The 13,627-nt window shown below is 29.7% G+C and overlaps 1 protein-coding gene across 1 annotated transcript in view; it reads left to right on the top strand.

Annotated features, from left to right (window-relative positions):
• Positions 1-5,154: 5,154 nt before the first annotated feature.
• Positions 5,155-13,627, top strand: part of LOC143206967 (uncharacterized) — a 354,807-nt gene continuing 346,334 nt past the window's right edge. Inside the window, exon 1 of the mRNA XM_076419876.1 lies at positions 5,155-5,464. Coding sequence (XP_076275991.1) covers positions 5,463-5,464 — 2 coding nt within the window. The 5' untranslated portion in view covers positions 5,155-5,462. The remainder of the gene's footprint in view (positions 5,465-13,627) is intronic.

The following is a 13,627-nucleotide window of genomic DNA, read 5'->3' as shown; positions in this document are numbered from 1 at the left end:
ATCCATAATAATATTTGTACGTCAACAAAGTTTTACTTTTATCATATAATTTAAAGCTCCTGAAAGCTAATTAATGCATTTCAATATACTTATTTCATAAATAAAGATTGTTTTCGATGTTGTAAAACTGTAATGATTTTAATGCTGTCGAATTAGTTTAAGGATTGTGAATTGGAATCTGCAACTTAACGAAACCATCGTTAGAAGAAAGTTGATGATCACAAGAAGTATAATATTTAAGTTTAGATATCAATATATTTAAATACTTTTTTGCATATACAAATGTACAACACTTTTTAAATTTCATGTTAATTTAAGATTATTCCCGTGATTACCGTACTGCTGCTACATTAGGATGCTGCGAAATAGTGGAGATACAACATTTAGCTCGGATAGATTCGGCATAATCTTGGATAAATTCACGGATCAATTTAATCTTGAGACCATCCTGCAGCTCTTTGGTGGCTACGTAACGAATGGTATTGGTAATTAATCAATAGTGCAAGATATACTTGTGCACTATAAAACCAAATAGGCTTTATTATGGACTGATTAATCAATGTCTTTAATTTCTGTCATTTAGTCTGAAGTTGAATTGGCCAGCTTAACCTGTATGGTATAATGGTATAATGATTGATATTTATTACAATGTTGGATTAAAATTGCTTTTTAATGTGATATAGTGAAGAGTAATAGTGAAGAGTATGGTAAATTTATATTAGGCTTTTAATAGTAATTTCTCCTATTTATACATCCTTAATAACTTCTAAATATATTCGAAAGCTTTATTAAATCAAGAAAACAACATTTTTTTTGTTTAGATTCATATATGGCATCGGAATATGGGCATGCAATGAACATCGTTTTACATTATATAGTGCTTATATCCTTCCTGATATTCATGTCATCATCATTTAACTCAAGTAAAAACATTAAGAATGAGTTATTATATTAAGATTGATTTATTTATTTATAAATATTATTTGTTGACTATCCACATAAATTACAGCAGAAATTAACAAAAAATAAGGAACATCATTCAGTTTGGATATATTTTGAAAACGTAACATTCAATTATTAGCGATTTACGAGTATTACCATAACGTTCTTTCATTTTAAATTCAATATAAGTATTTGAGGATATTATATATTAAACCTCAAACTCAAATAAATCATCATAGGAGATAAGCTGTAATAATAATTATTATAAATAGCATGTTTTGCAAATGGGATCAATATGAGAACATTAGATTCTAGTCTGCAAAATCCGTGAAAATCTACATGGAAATACTATTTCAATAAATTTAATTTAATACATAATCGGACTTGGACAGTATTTAAATTATTTGGTAATTGACATTTGAAATACTTGATATTCAATTAGTATTTATAATACTTATGATCTCGACCTTATTAAGGGAGCATTTTGCAGAATATAATGCTCTACAACTTTTGTAAGCAAAATGGTGACCACTAAGTTCGAAACACTGCACTTGAACTGCAAATCAAATTGTTAAGTATTTTGTGAATTGCCATTTTCACACTTAAACGGTTATTTTTACGAAACTTTTGCGTATTACTAGTACGAATATTACGATGGATGTTAAAATTCATCCCACATCTACATTTACGAAGCCGGAGGAGAGAGGCTATGAGTAAATCAAGTGAATGCTGTGACGTATCCGTGGTATGCTACTAAAATGTCTTGCTTGCCAGAAAATATCGCAACATACGGGAAGCAAGGAATTCAAAATCTTGCAATTCATACCTTGGAGGTAAACTACAAAAGTCATGATATAATGCCTGGAAGTGGGAGCAGCAGTACTAGTAAATCAATAATGGAGATAGAGTTAGCTTTTTAAAAGATAGAAACAAAAAACTTTTGTAAATTTTAATAAAAAATATTTTTTATTTTATATTTTTTAGGTATTTTTTAATTTGTATTTTAATTAAATCAAATAGTATATTTTTTCCAGCTCTGTTTATATTTTAAATCTAAGATCAGAAGTTTTGATATCTGACAAACATGACATAATGTATAGCTTAAAATGACAAAATTAAGGACAAGTTTGATTAAATAAATCATGTAAATAAAATATTTAACTTCAGGCTACTAATAACGCTGACGCGTTAAAATAATTTTAATAAAATTTTGTAATATATTTATCTGTAGTAATAAAATTCATTATAACATTAAGTTAAGAACAAAATATAAATGAAGGCCAATTTCTGTGAAGAAGCCAAACAAATCATTCTAGAAATTGCATATTTTCTCAGGCTTATTTCTAAAAAAGTCAATCACATAAAATGCAATTAAATTAAAAATAATAAAAATTAAATTTCATATATATTTACTGAGTAACATTTTGAAATAGTTCATTCTTTAACATGATTTCCTCGAAACCTATTTTATGTACTTTAAGTCATTCCTTAATTGCAGTCTTTGTTGATGCACTTGTTGGGATTTTTCCCACCGGTGTACTATAATATGGTAGATGTTGTGCATTGTACATAACAATAACTGATGGTTCCTCCAAGTTCTTTAAAAGCTGATTTTTAAACAACTACAAAAATAAGTTATGGCCTATTTCTCCGTGGTAGTCACCCTTGGACTTACTATAGAGGAAAACTCTATTTCTGCACCAGGAATTAAATTATTCTTATTTCCAGCATGAAGAACTATATGACAGCAATGAATTATTAATAAATATTATGACTAACAAAATCTAATCCATAGTTATTTCAACGTTTAGCTTTTTCCATCAACTTTTGTTGTCTTTAGACTGTATTTTTATTATCTTACCATGAGCGACCCAATGTACCATTCTGAAATATTCAGGTCTCATTTAAATACATAAATTGATATAATAATTCTTCTTTGATTTTGTTATATGTTTTTAAAAATTGTATTATTTTAAAAGCAATTTCTGGAAGTTCCATTAAGCCACTTCGTAGGTTATCTTTACACCACTTAAATCTTATATTACCTAACACCCATGAAGGGATGTTCTACATTCCGCAAATAGCTGTATATGTTTTGGCTTTTTATGAATTCTTTCCAGACTAACATTTTTTTGTGAAATAAAATTATGTATATATTGTATAAAATTATGTTCCGATTGAAAAAACTACTTAATGTTTTTTATATTTCGTATATTTGATCTCTGATACAGCTAATAACAAGCTGATCTTGATTCGTCATTTGTTTCGCATAAAACGGTTTATTTTTGGTGAATTTAAGGTTATATTGTTTTTATTTTTTGAGATATTTTAGTGCCCGTGTCCATACTAATATTCAGTGTAGCTGCAACGCGCAAAAAATATTTTTAATAAAAGCAATGTTTGCCGGTTTATGACCAGCAATTATAATATTTTGAATAATTTTGCAGACGTTTGACAAACGGAAACTTTTTCAGGATCTTTCTATTATATGATCGCACTTCTCTAACAGCATTATATCTCTTTTAATTTGAATAAAATGAGAAGGATAATACTGTCTGACTGTAAAACGAATTTACAATTTTAGACAGACACATATTGACACACGTGTCACTACTGTTTTGAATTGACTATAGGTTTCGTTTGCATTAGAGTTAGGTTGAGTCGGAAGTAACTCGTCGATATTTCAGTAACTCGCTACTTCTTTCCATAAAAACCAAATAGCTAGGTAAAACATGAATTCGATTCGAGATTTTATAACTGGAGCTATTGATAGCATTACGTTGAGCTTATAAGCTTGTTTAATCAGGCTAATAATTTTGAATTTACTCAATTAAGCGTAGCTCAGTTATCAAAAAAATGAATAGACTATCAGGAAATGAAGAGAGGTTGACGTTGGATTGGTAATCGTTCTCTACTTCGAGAAAATATATCAGTCACATAGCTATAAATTACTTCAGTTAAGAATGATCGATGTTTTAAACAACACCCCTAATCTGTGAAATATGGGCAGAAGTATCATAGTTGGGAGTTTAAAGCATCCAAAGGTAGATTGAAAATTGAACAGTTTTAGCTGTGGACTATTGAAATTTAGAGTTACTGAGCATAACATTATTAAAGGTAACTGGTGGATGAGTGTACAAGCGATAATAACAAATTTTTGTTCTACAACTATAAACTATTAACTCAGAACAATGACTATGTACATACTTTGATCATTTCTTTAAGAGCGAGGTGTTCTGACGTGACTGGCATATCAGGCATGTTTCAAGCTAAATTTAATTGTTGAAAAATAAGATGGCGTGGTTATGTTAGACTCGAAGATGTGATGAGTGAGTTTTCTAGACATAGTGGTTTTGTATACACTACAAAAGGATTGAGCCAATAGAAACTTATTAGTATAGTATCGCTCATGACGTCGGTCCAATAACTCACTACTTGTTGTTACAAATTAAAATAGTCATAAGAAAGAAGGTTTTTATTTTTAAACCCTGAACATACTTATGTTGAACAAACATTCTTGGATTAATTACTTATAAATAGATTACCCAGTTACCAATGGAGTTATTATATCAAAATGTATACACACTATTAATACATAATAAAGATAATTCTTTACTAAAGTGTGATATAACTATTTCTAAATATGCTTATATGCATATATTATATATAATAAAAAATATTCATAATATATCCATATAAGTAAATTATACTTGCTTATATTTCTGTATGATCTAACTTAAAAGTAGAAGAAGGGTCTTTATTACGAATATGCTGGTTCCAGTGGTGTAATAATATGCATTTATTGGTTATCAATAAAAATCATCAAAGGGTTTGGATCATATTAAGTAATCAGGCAATAAAACACAATTTGCTTTTGAAATGTAAATGTTAAAATATTGATACAAAAGAGCTATTGTGAAAAAAGTCAGCGGGGAGACAAAGAAAACTCTCTGGAGCGTTTCGGTTCCATTCGTTCTTATTCCCGATCCCTAAATCATTCTCGTGTAAAGTAAATTTTTAAATTCTCTAACGAAATAAATCCCCTTTTATGGGTTATGCCACTTTTCCACGGCCCATTGTTATTTGGCAGAAAACGTATTCCCAACAATAAACCGCACTTTTCGTTCCCCTCTTAATCGTCTACGTCATCGTATCGGAGAGTGAGTGCAAGCCTGCAGGGCCTGCCGAATTCGTCCTGCCGGAGCGGCATTCAGATTGCCGAGCGACGCCACGTAGAGCGCTTCGTTCGTCCTGTGCCGAAGCGGTTGGTTGGTAGTCGATCGAGCCAAATGTTTACATACGGTAAAAAATATGTCGGTTAAGTCCAATCAGCTGGGTTAAAACAACGACGTCGTAATGAGCGATCTGTTTGGTGTTCGTGTCGTACGGGATTGACTTGTGTCGATGTCGTTCGCTTATCTCGGTCCTGCTGTGCGTTCGTTCAGACCTAACCTAGATCTTTTGTAAACTGGAAGACTGCGAAAGGTTTGACGACACCGCCGTATAGATAAACCGGAAGAATGTGAGTGGAATTTTATCGAACATGATCGAATTTAATTTTAGTCAACTTTTTTTATCTCCCTTTTTCGCGTCCCTTTTTTTATATAAACGAAGGGGATTCAATGTTGTGAAGATTTATCAAGTCGCCCGGAAGCTAAACGTATTTTTTGCGAGTTGATTCTGGTTCAATATTTTGATATTTTTTCATGTCGTCGTATGAAACATTAATGCTCATTTAGTTCTTTAGACTGAAATGACAATGAATATATTTGGCTTTTATTTTACTCATACATATGTTTCTTTGTTTTCAATAAATCGACAAAGATAAAGATATTAACAATATATTAAATTCACTCGAATGTTTCAAGTAAAATTTCTTCTGAAAAAACCTAGAAAATTGAATTATGTATTTTGAGTTTGAAGTAAATCGTTTTTTTTAATTAGATCATATAGATAGTATCATATTATTCTCTTTATTTTATTCTATTCTGCAAAATCCGCCAGGATTTTAGGTAATAAAAATAAATTATATTTTAACTATACATCAGCGGCACCTTCAAATGAAACCAAATTAAATCTAATATCATATAGAACTAACTAGTCTCAATTTTATGGGCTTTTAAACTTCAACATTTAGAATATGGTAAGGCATTATTATATTTAAAGTTCATGATATCCAACTCAGCTGTGAATGAACGTATAATATATATGAAAATACCAATTATAACTAATAAAGACACTGCGCGCATATTCTTTTACTGAACAAGCTATAACTACCTATAATTTTTATATTACTATTAATTTGCAATACTAATATTGTTTTTCATTTTATATGTGCAAGATAATGTTACCTGTTACATGATACTGTTACATTTACTTATATGGATTAAAAAATATTTAGTTTGTCATATTAAGTACATAATACTTGTTTGGTGTGGATTTTAGGGGTTTACTAGTGAGATGTTTTAAACTTGGATCAACACACAGCGTCATAACGGTTGCAAAATAAATTATCTTTTAAGCAATAAATATAAAACTGATATAAATAAATAAAGTATTTATCATAAAATATAGCTCCAAAAACAATCAATGAGAAAACAAAGAGAATAACCTAATGTTTGATCGTTTGAATTTTTTTTGACATAAATAATAAGAATTTTATACGGGTATTCTTTTCCTAGCATTATCATAGATATATCAAGGAATTAGTCACTGTATAAATAAAGGTATGGTATGTGATATATTAATTAAATATCATTTACTATACTATTTTCCATTAATCTATGATGTCCAGAATCCAATCTGACAATTTATTAAACATTGTTTGGGATGTACTAAGCGTTGGTGTTGATAATATCTATATTATCCATTATATCAAGAAGTTATTAATATATTAAAAACTTGCTAGATTTCTTTAATGCTTTAAATATACCATCAATATTCATATCAGTCTAGCGCTCAAATATAGATTTTATATTTTTTACATATGTTATTCAATATTTGTAAGCTCATTCCCAGTTTTGATCTCTTCAATTGAGCTTGGAACCATTTTACATACATACAATCAAGAAAATCTATTAACCTGACTCTTGAACGCTCGTTTTAGCAATACTTCTTTGTGGTTCCAGTAATTGTAAACTGTTACAGTTAAATATCTTCAAGCTTGAATTCTTTCAAATACAGTGGTTAAGAGAAATTCTGGGTATTTCTCCCCGAGATCGTGTTAAAAATGAAGTTGTTCAACTAGTGAAGTCAATAGTGACAATTAGTGAAAAAACTCACAGATTGCAATAGTTACATATTTATCGAATGAAAGGTAAACGAATTTCACTCAGGCTTATGTGACAAGGTGAACCTGTTGCAACAAGCCGTTTCAAAAGAGACCAATTAAAATTATAAAGAGCGACATGAAGAACTAGAGACGTTTACTGAGCTCAGAACGATTGCGGCCGATAACCAATAATTTTTTTTGCGATTTTTGGCTATGAGTATTTGCTCTGACAAGATCACCGTTTGCTGATTGGTTAAGAAATGGATATTAACCCCGAACTTTGGCTATCGATTAATGATGATGATTTGGCTGTTCAAGAAATTCACAGAACACGCAAGCATCTATTCACCAATGTAGAAAAAATCATATAACAGTTCGTAAGACCATAATCAATATTTCATTTCCATTTTTTGGCATAAATGTATTTAGGTTGTTGACAAAAAAATATGTCATTCTGTAGCCATTACGTGAAAAATTGTCAATAATTACATTAAATCCACAATTATTCGCAAAAAATCAAATATTGTTTTAGGAAACTTTCTAGTAACCTAAATAAATTTAGTAGAAGCTTTTACCATGCACAGTGATGAGCATTTTACAACAGCATGAAGGTTTAAGAAAAATCAAAACTTACACAATTACATGAGAGATATTTACCACCATGACACCGAATAAAAATGTTTGCTAAATGAATCTCCTTCAAGATGGCAAAGCAATAATTATTGTTGGTGTAATGTTATTAATATATGGATTGTTCTTATACTCAGCTTATTCGGAGAAATATATAACTTGAAAATTAATAAAGAAACTGCTAAAATATTAACAACTGACGGATCGCCTTCTATTGTCTATCTAAAGGGTATCCAGTTAGAACAAATGTAGGAGTATGAGTGCATTTGTAATGAGCAATACAGAATAAAAAAGTGGTGATCATTTAGATGATCGAACTGATCCTTCAGTTGATTTAGATTCAAATAACATTGAATATTGAAAGATTAAATTCACTTTAATATTTCAAGAAACATTTCTTTTGAGCATATCTATAAAATTGAATTATATTTTTTGCATTTTAAATAATAAGTCTTTATTTCAAATTGAATATATATCAAATTATTTTCTTTAATTTATTCCTTTTAGCAAAATCCTTGAGGATTTTAGCTAATAAAATTTAATTATATTTTAATTTTACTTCAGCGGCACGTCGGAATGAAACCAAATTTAATATAATGTCAGATAGAACTAAATAGTCTCAATTTTAAGGGCTTTTAAATCTTTTTATTTATATATGGCAAACTATTATATTTTGAGTTGCTAACACTCAACTCAGCTGCGAACGAATATATAATATATAGAAAAATGCCAATTATAATAAATAACGACACTTGATTTTACTGAAAAACATATAATTACATATAATTTTTATATTATATTATTGTTAATTTGCAATAGTAATCTTGATTTTTTGGTTATATGTGTTATTTAATGTTATCTTTTGCACGATATTACTTATATACTACTTCTAGCCCTTTAAACCAATATATTTAATTTATTTTACCATATTAAGAGCTTTTACGTTTTTGTAGAAAGAAAAAGATGAATTTTTTTGCTTGAGATATATTTTAGTTTAACAATGGATATTTCTGAAAGCACAAAAGGAATTTTAAAACGTCTAGTATACAAAAATGTTTGGCATGGAAGTTTTGTTATTTTACCTTAAAGGTTTATTTTGAAATTGGCAACACTATGGTGCTTAAGTTGGGGAACGTAGAAAATTGAATTGCAAAATTAAGAAACTCGTAATGAGTGTGGAAAAACTGGTTAGAATTTATATATTATACAGAAGGATAGACAGAATAAGATGAACACCTGGCATATACACACTATTTATCTATTAATAAGATGTTGAAATATGATTTGCTTTTAAAACAGCTGCAATTCTACACAGAATAGATTTATGGAGTGTCTGAAATGCTCACTCTTTATTCTAAAACTCCTCATAACGATTAAAATTATGTTGATATCTGGCGATTGTGTATTGTAGGGAAAACGTTGGATGATATTCTGATGTTCCTCAATTAAACATTGAAATTTTGGCTGAATTTGTTTGATTTCTTTTTCGGTTTCGAAGTAGTTTCTTCAAACATAATCCCAACCTTTTTTAGGAAACAATTTAAGTAATATTATATGGGACCAATCCACCTTTCAATTATCAGGTGACTAGGTTGTGTGATCGTTGCACCGTTTTCTTCTCAGCTTAACGTCATCTTCTATTGCAAAGGATTGCACAACTGCAGCCTTTCTATGAATGTTAATTTTCTGAACCTCCCGCTGTACTATTTTTGGCGAAACACTATTGCTTAAGTGAATTTTGAGTTCTGCTGTTACTTTACCACTGTTACCGCAATAGTTTTATGTTATCTGCCCACAAATCTTTTTAATATTCATCGGTCTTCGTCAGTTATCTATGGGTTGTGCTCAGTATTCTTTTTCGCCGATGATGTTTTACCATATTTTGCATGTGATAGCATTACCATGGATAGCGTGTTCTAATAATAATAATCTACAAGACTTGGCATATAAACTGCTTTATTTACTTGGAAGCAGTAGAATTTAATGGTGTTCATATTATGTGTTCTAGCCCCTGTAAAACTGCCTGGTCTATCGTTAAACATTTAACCTATAAATTTGGAGTAGATTTTAGAATTCTAAATGACCTTACTACCTATGAGATGATTAAAACTTCGACCGATTCAATGAGCCAGAACGGGCACTAAACAATTTATCTTTTAACTATTATTGATAAAGCTGATGTAGATAAATAAAATATTTGCCATAAAATAGAAAGATAGAGTTTTCAAAACAATCAATGAGAGAATAGAGGGAATACATTAATGCTGAATCGTTCGAATTGATTTATTTAAGTAAATAATATTAACTTTTTATAGGTATTGTTTCAATAGCATCAGACGGAAACCAAGCAATGGCCTATTTTATATTAGAAAATACTGATGAAACGGTTTCTAAATAATGTTTCATGGATTTTAATGTTTTCAAAAAGTAAAAGGATAACATGTTAAATATTACATGAATATCATTTTCTATACTATTTTATATTTTCTATACAGACTGTATAGATTATGATCTGTATTAAGCGCTGGGTTTGAATGATGCCCATATTAGCTATTACTCCAAGGAATTACTAATGTTTTAAAAACTTGCTCGATTTCTGTAATATAATACTATATCCTTATAATGTGATGTATTGAATCAATATTTATGTAATAATGAGTAGCAACGTCATAAATAGTTTATAATTTTTATATCAGACTAATGCTCAAGTTTGGTTTTATCTAATCTAGTATATTCTGTATGGTCCGATAATTGCACATCTGTCTTTTAAATATAGACTATATTAGATATGAACTTATTCAATTAAAATGCGATAATCAAAGAAACCAAAGCGGCAGATTCCAATAGTTTGGACATGTTTATTGATTGAAAGGTAACATAATTCTGTGGCGACTTTTGGGATGTAGATTGCAAATAGTCGTTCTAAAAAAGATATGCAATTATGGAGAGCGATTTGAAGAATGTCATAGTAACGCTATCGCAGGTCAGAACTGTTGCTAAATGCCAATAATGGCCATATTAGGTTAAGAATATTTTCCCTGTCAACAGCAGCGCTAGCTGAACAGTTGAGTGATAAGGATTTGGTTGTTCAATAAGTTCACAGAGTACGGAAACACCTATTTATCGATGAAGAACTAAATATCGAGAATTTTAATTATGTATATAACATTTCCTAAGACCATAACCAATATTTCATTTTATCGGCTTAGTTGACAGAGTAGTAGAGGCGACAGGACAGTCCTCCTAGTGTTGCCATAGTCGCGAGTTTGAGCCCTGCTAGATGGTTGTAAATGTATGTTTGTGTTTGTCTATAATTCTAGGATGATCTTTAAGTTGTCTACTCGTCAGCCGATAGGTTTTATGCCGAGGACCGTGGTTCCGAACACATGTTAAGCAGTAAGTCCAATCTAGATATACCCTAATTGGTAAAAAGGAAACTGTTAGTTAATCAAAAGAAAAGGAAAAATTGTGGACGTGAACGACCGCACGAAGGACGGTCAATGAAACCAGAAATATTCTTTAAAAAAAAAGATGTTTTAGGAAAACATCTAGCAACCTAAATACATTGAGCAATATTTTGTAACACCATTCATTTTTAAGAGAAAAAAAACGTACACAATGTGATGGCAGATGGATTTACCGTCAATATGTTGAAAAATATGTTTGCTAAATGCTAAAAAGCATTTTTAAGCTCCAAATTGGTAAAACAATAAAAATTTTTTATACATTAATAATCTTTTGGATCAGCTGGATTAAAAAAAATCATAATTACAGAAATAAAATATCACTCTACAGTAATAAAACAAACTAAAAAACAGTTTTATCGGAAAATAAAATACGTTTTTATTAAGTTTTGTCAATTCTTCTCTTTTTCTTTATATCTAGGATCTTGTTCAAAATTTTAATATATCTATAGATCCATGGTATGTAATAGTTAGGCAAATTATTTTTAACATGATTTTTTGACATATTAGCAAATTGATTTTAACATGATCCCGTTTTTGTTCTTGTTAAGTTTATTAAACTCCACAATATTATTGCTTCAGGCGTATTAGGAGCACTAACTGTATTCAAATGTATTGAGACTCTCAACTAATTCTCATTGATTTACAGCAGATAAAGATACGTTTGTTTGGTCTATACTATGTATGTTAAATTTTTTTGTAACTAATATATATTCATGAGGTATTGTTAAAAAATCTAATCAAATTGTATAGATTATACATTTTAGATTCTATTTATTTATATTTATATTTATATTTATATACTCTATATTTATTAACATTACTCTAGATAATTGTTGCTAGCATCACATTACAGCACATTATACGTTCTTGAGAGATGTACTTGTAGCCGCATTTGGCTGGAATGGGTGTATAAGTTCCACAATTATAATTATTTTATGAATTATAAGTATTTTTAATGATTTGGACAATCCAACAGTTATTTGTAGCTATAGGTCAAATAGATGATTCCATGATCCTCATTACCTCATAATAATATTAAAATTAGTCGATACCTATATTGTTTATAAAAAAACACGTTACAGTATATCACATGCAAAATACTTTTCACGGTATGTTATAACTAGAGTTTATCAGTTAGGAAATGAGCAAGGCTTTAATACACAAAAACTAATAATTTCTTTTAAAATGCTTTTTTATTTCATGGTCATGGTCAAGTCACCTTGTTGAATGGAGATACAAAACGATACTGAGGGTTTTTATCTATTATAAAATACACCCCACTCATTTCAGTCCTTAAACTAGACAGTCTTTAAACACACGACTCCTCCGGATATTTTATTGTTGTCATGAAATTAATTTTGGAAATGACACTGTTTCTACCCAAATTTTTTTGATTTCCCTGTGTGCAATGGGTTCCCTATAATCTACGGATGAAAAATTAAACTACTGTAACCCGCCTTTAGTTTAGCTTAGGGTCAAACTTCTGTATACTATAATACTTCAAAATAACTTCAGTCCCCTGAATCCTTTTACCCTGAACTGTAACACATTTACCTGGAATCCACGGACTAGGGATGCTTTTCAAAGCTTGAATGACTGTTAATTGGAATAATTTATGGATATAGATCCTTAAACATCTTCAGTCTACTTTTTGTGATGTTATGCTTCAGCTGCGTTACTTTTGTCCGAATTCCAATTAAGCAAAGCAAGTAATACTTCGAGTAAGTGCGGAGTGACTGTCAGTGCAACGTCAACCTGTCTGATTTTCTTGATAATGATTTTGATTATGTTAATAGAATTAATTCAAAAGGAAACTCTCCTATGCTCTTCTCGGAATCCTACCAACTGCACCAATAATGAATTTTTAAGAGGATTGATACACAAAAATCGATAAATTTACTTAAAAAACTATTATTTTATTGAAAGAAGATATGACTTGGCTCTCATCTTCCTTATCCTGTATATCATCTAGCATATGTTTTTTATTGTTTTCTTCAAGAAACATACTTTGATTTTAACGGTCGAGTTTCTCTAGAGTGATAGAGTTTATGTTTTCGCTACATCTTTTTATTTCAAACAATATATAGTATAGTTTTTCTGACAAAAACTGGAAATTGTTAACTTAAATCCTTGGTTAGTCGGATGGTTCGCTGGTACAAGTGATATAAAAATTGGCGTGGATCGTCATATAAACGTGAGATCCATATTTTCAGATCTAAAAAGTACATAATACATTAATACATTTGCTAATATTATATTAAAACCATTTTCGAATACGATTTTAAACTGGAATCTCTTTACTTATAGAACTGTTACT

This window comes from Rhynchophorus ferrugineus, unplaced genomic scaffold (genome assembly GCF_030347505.1).
Source record: "Rhynchophorus ferrugineus isolate W39M unplaced genomic scaffold, kcgeb_rfMv2 rfM1, whole genome shotgun sequence".
Taxonomy (NCBI): domain Eukaryota; kingdom Metazoa; phylum Arthropoda; class Insecta; order Coleoptera; family Curculionidae; genus Rhynchophorus; species Rhynchophorus ferrugineus.
Note: the sequence above shows the minus strand (reverse complement) of the source record. Positions and strands in the feature narration are given on the sequence as shown.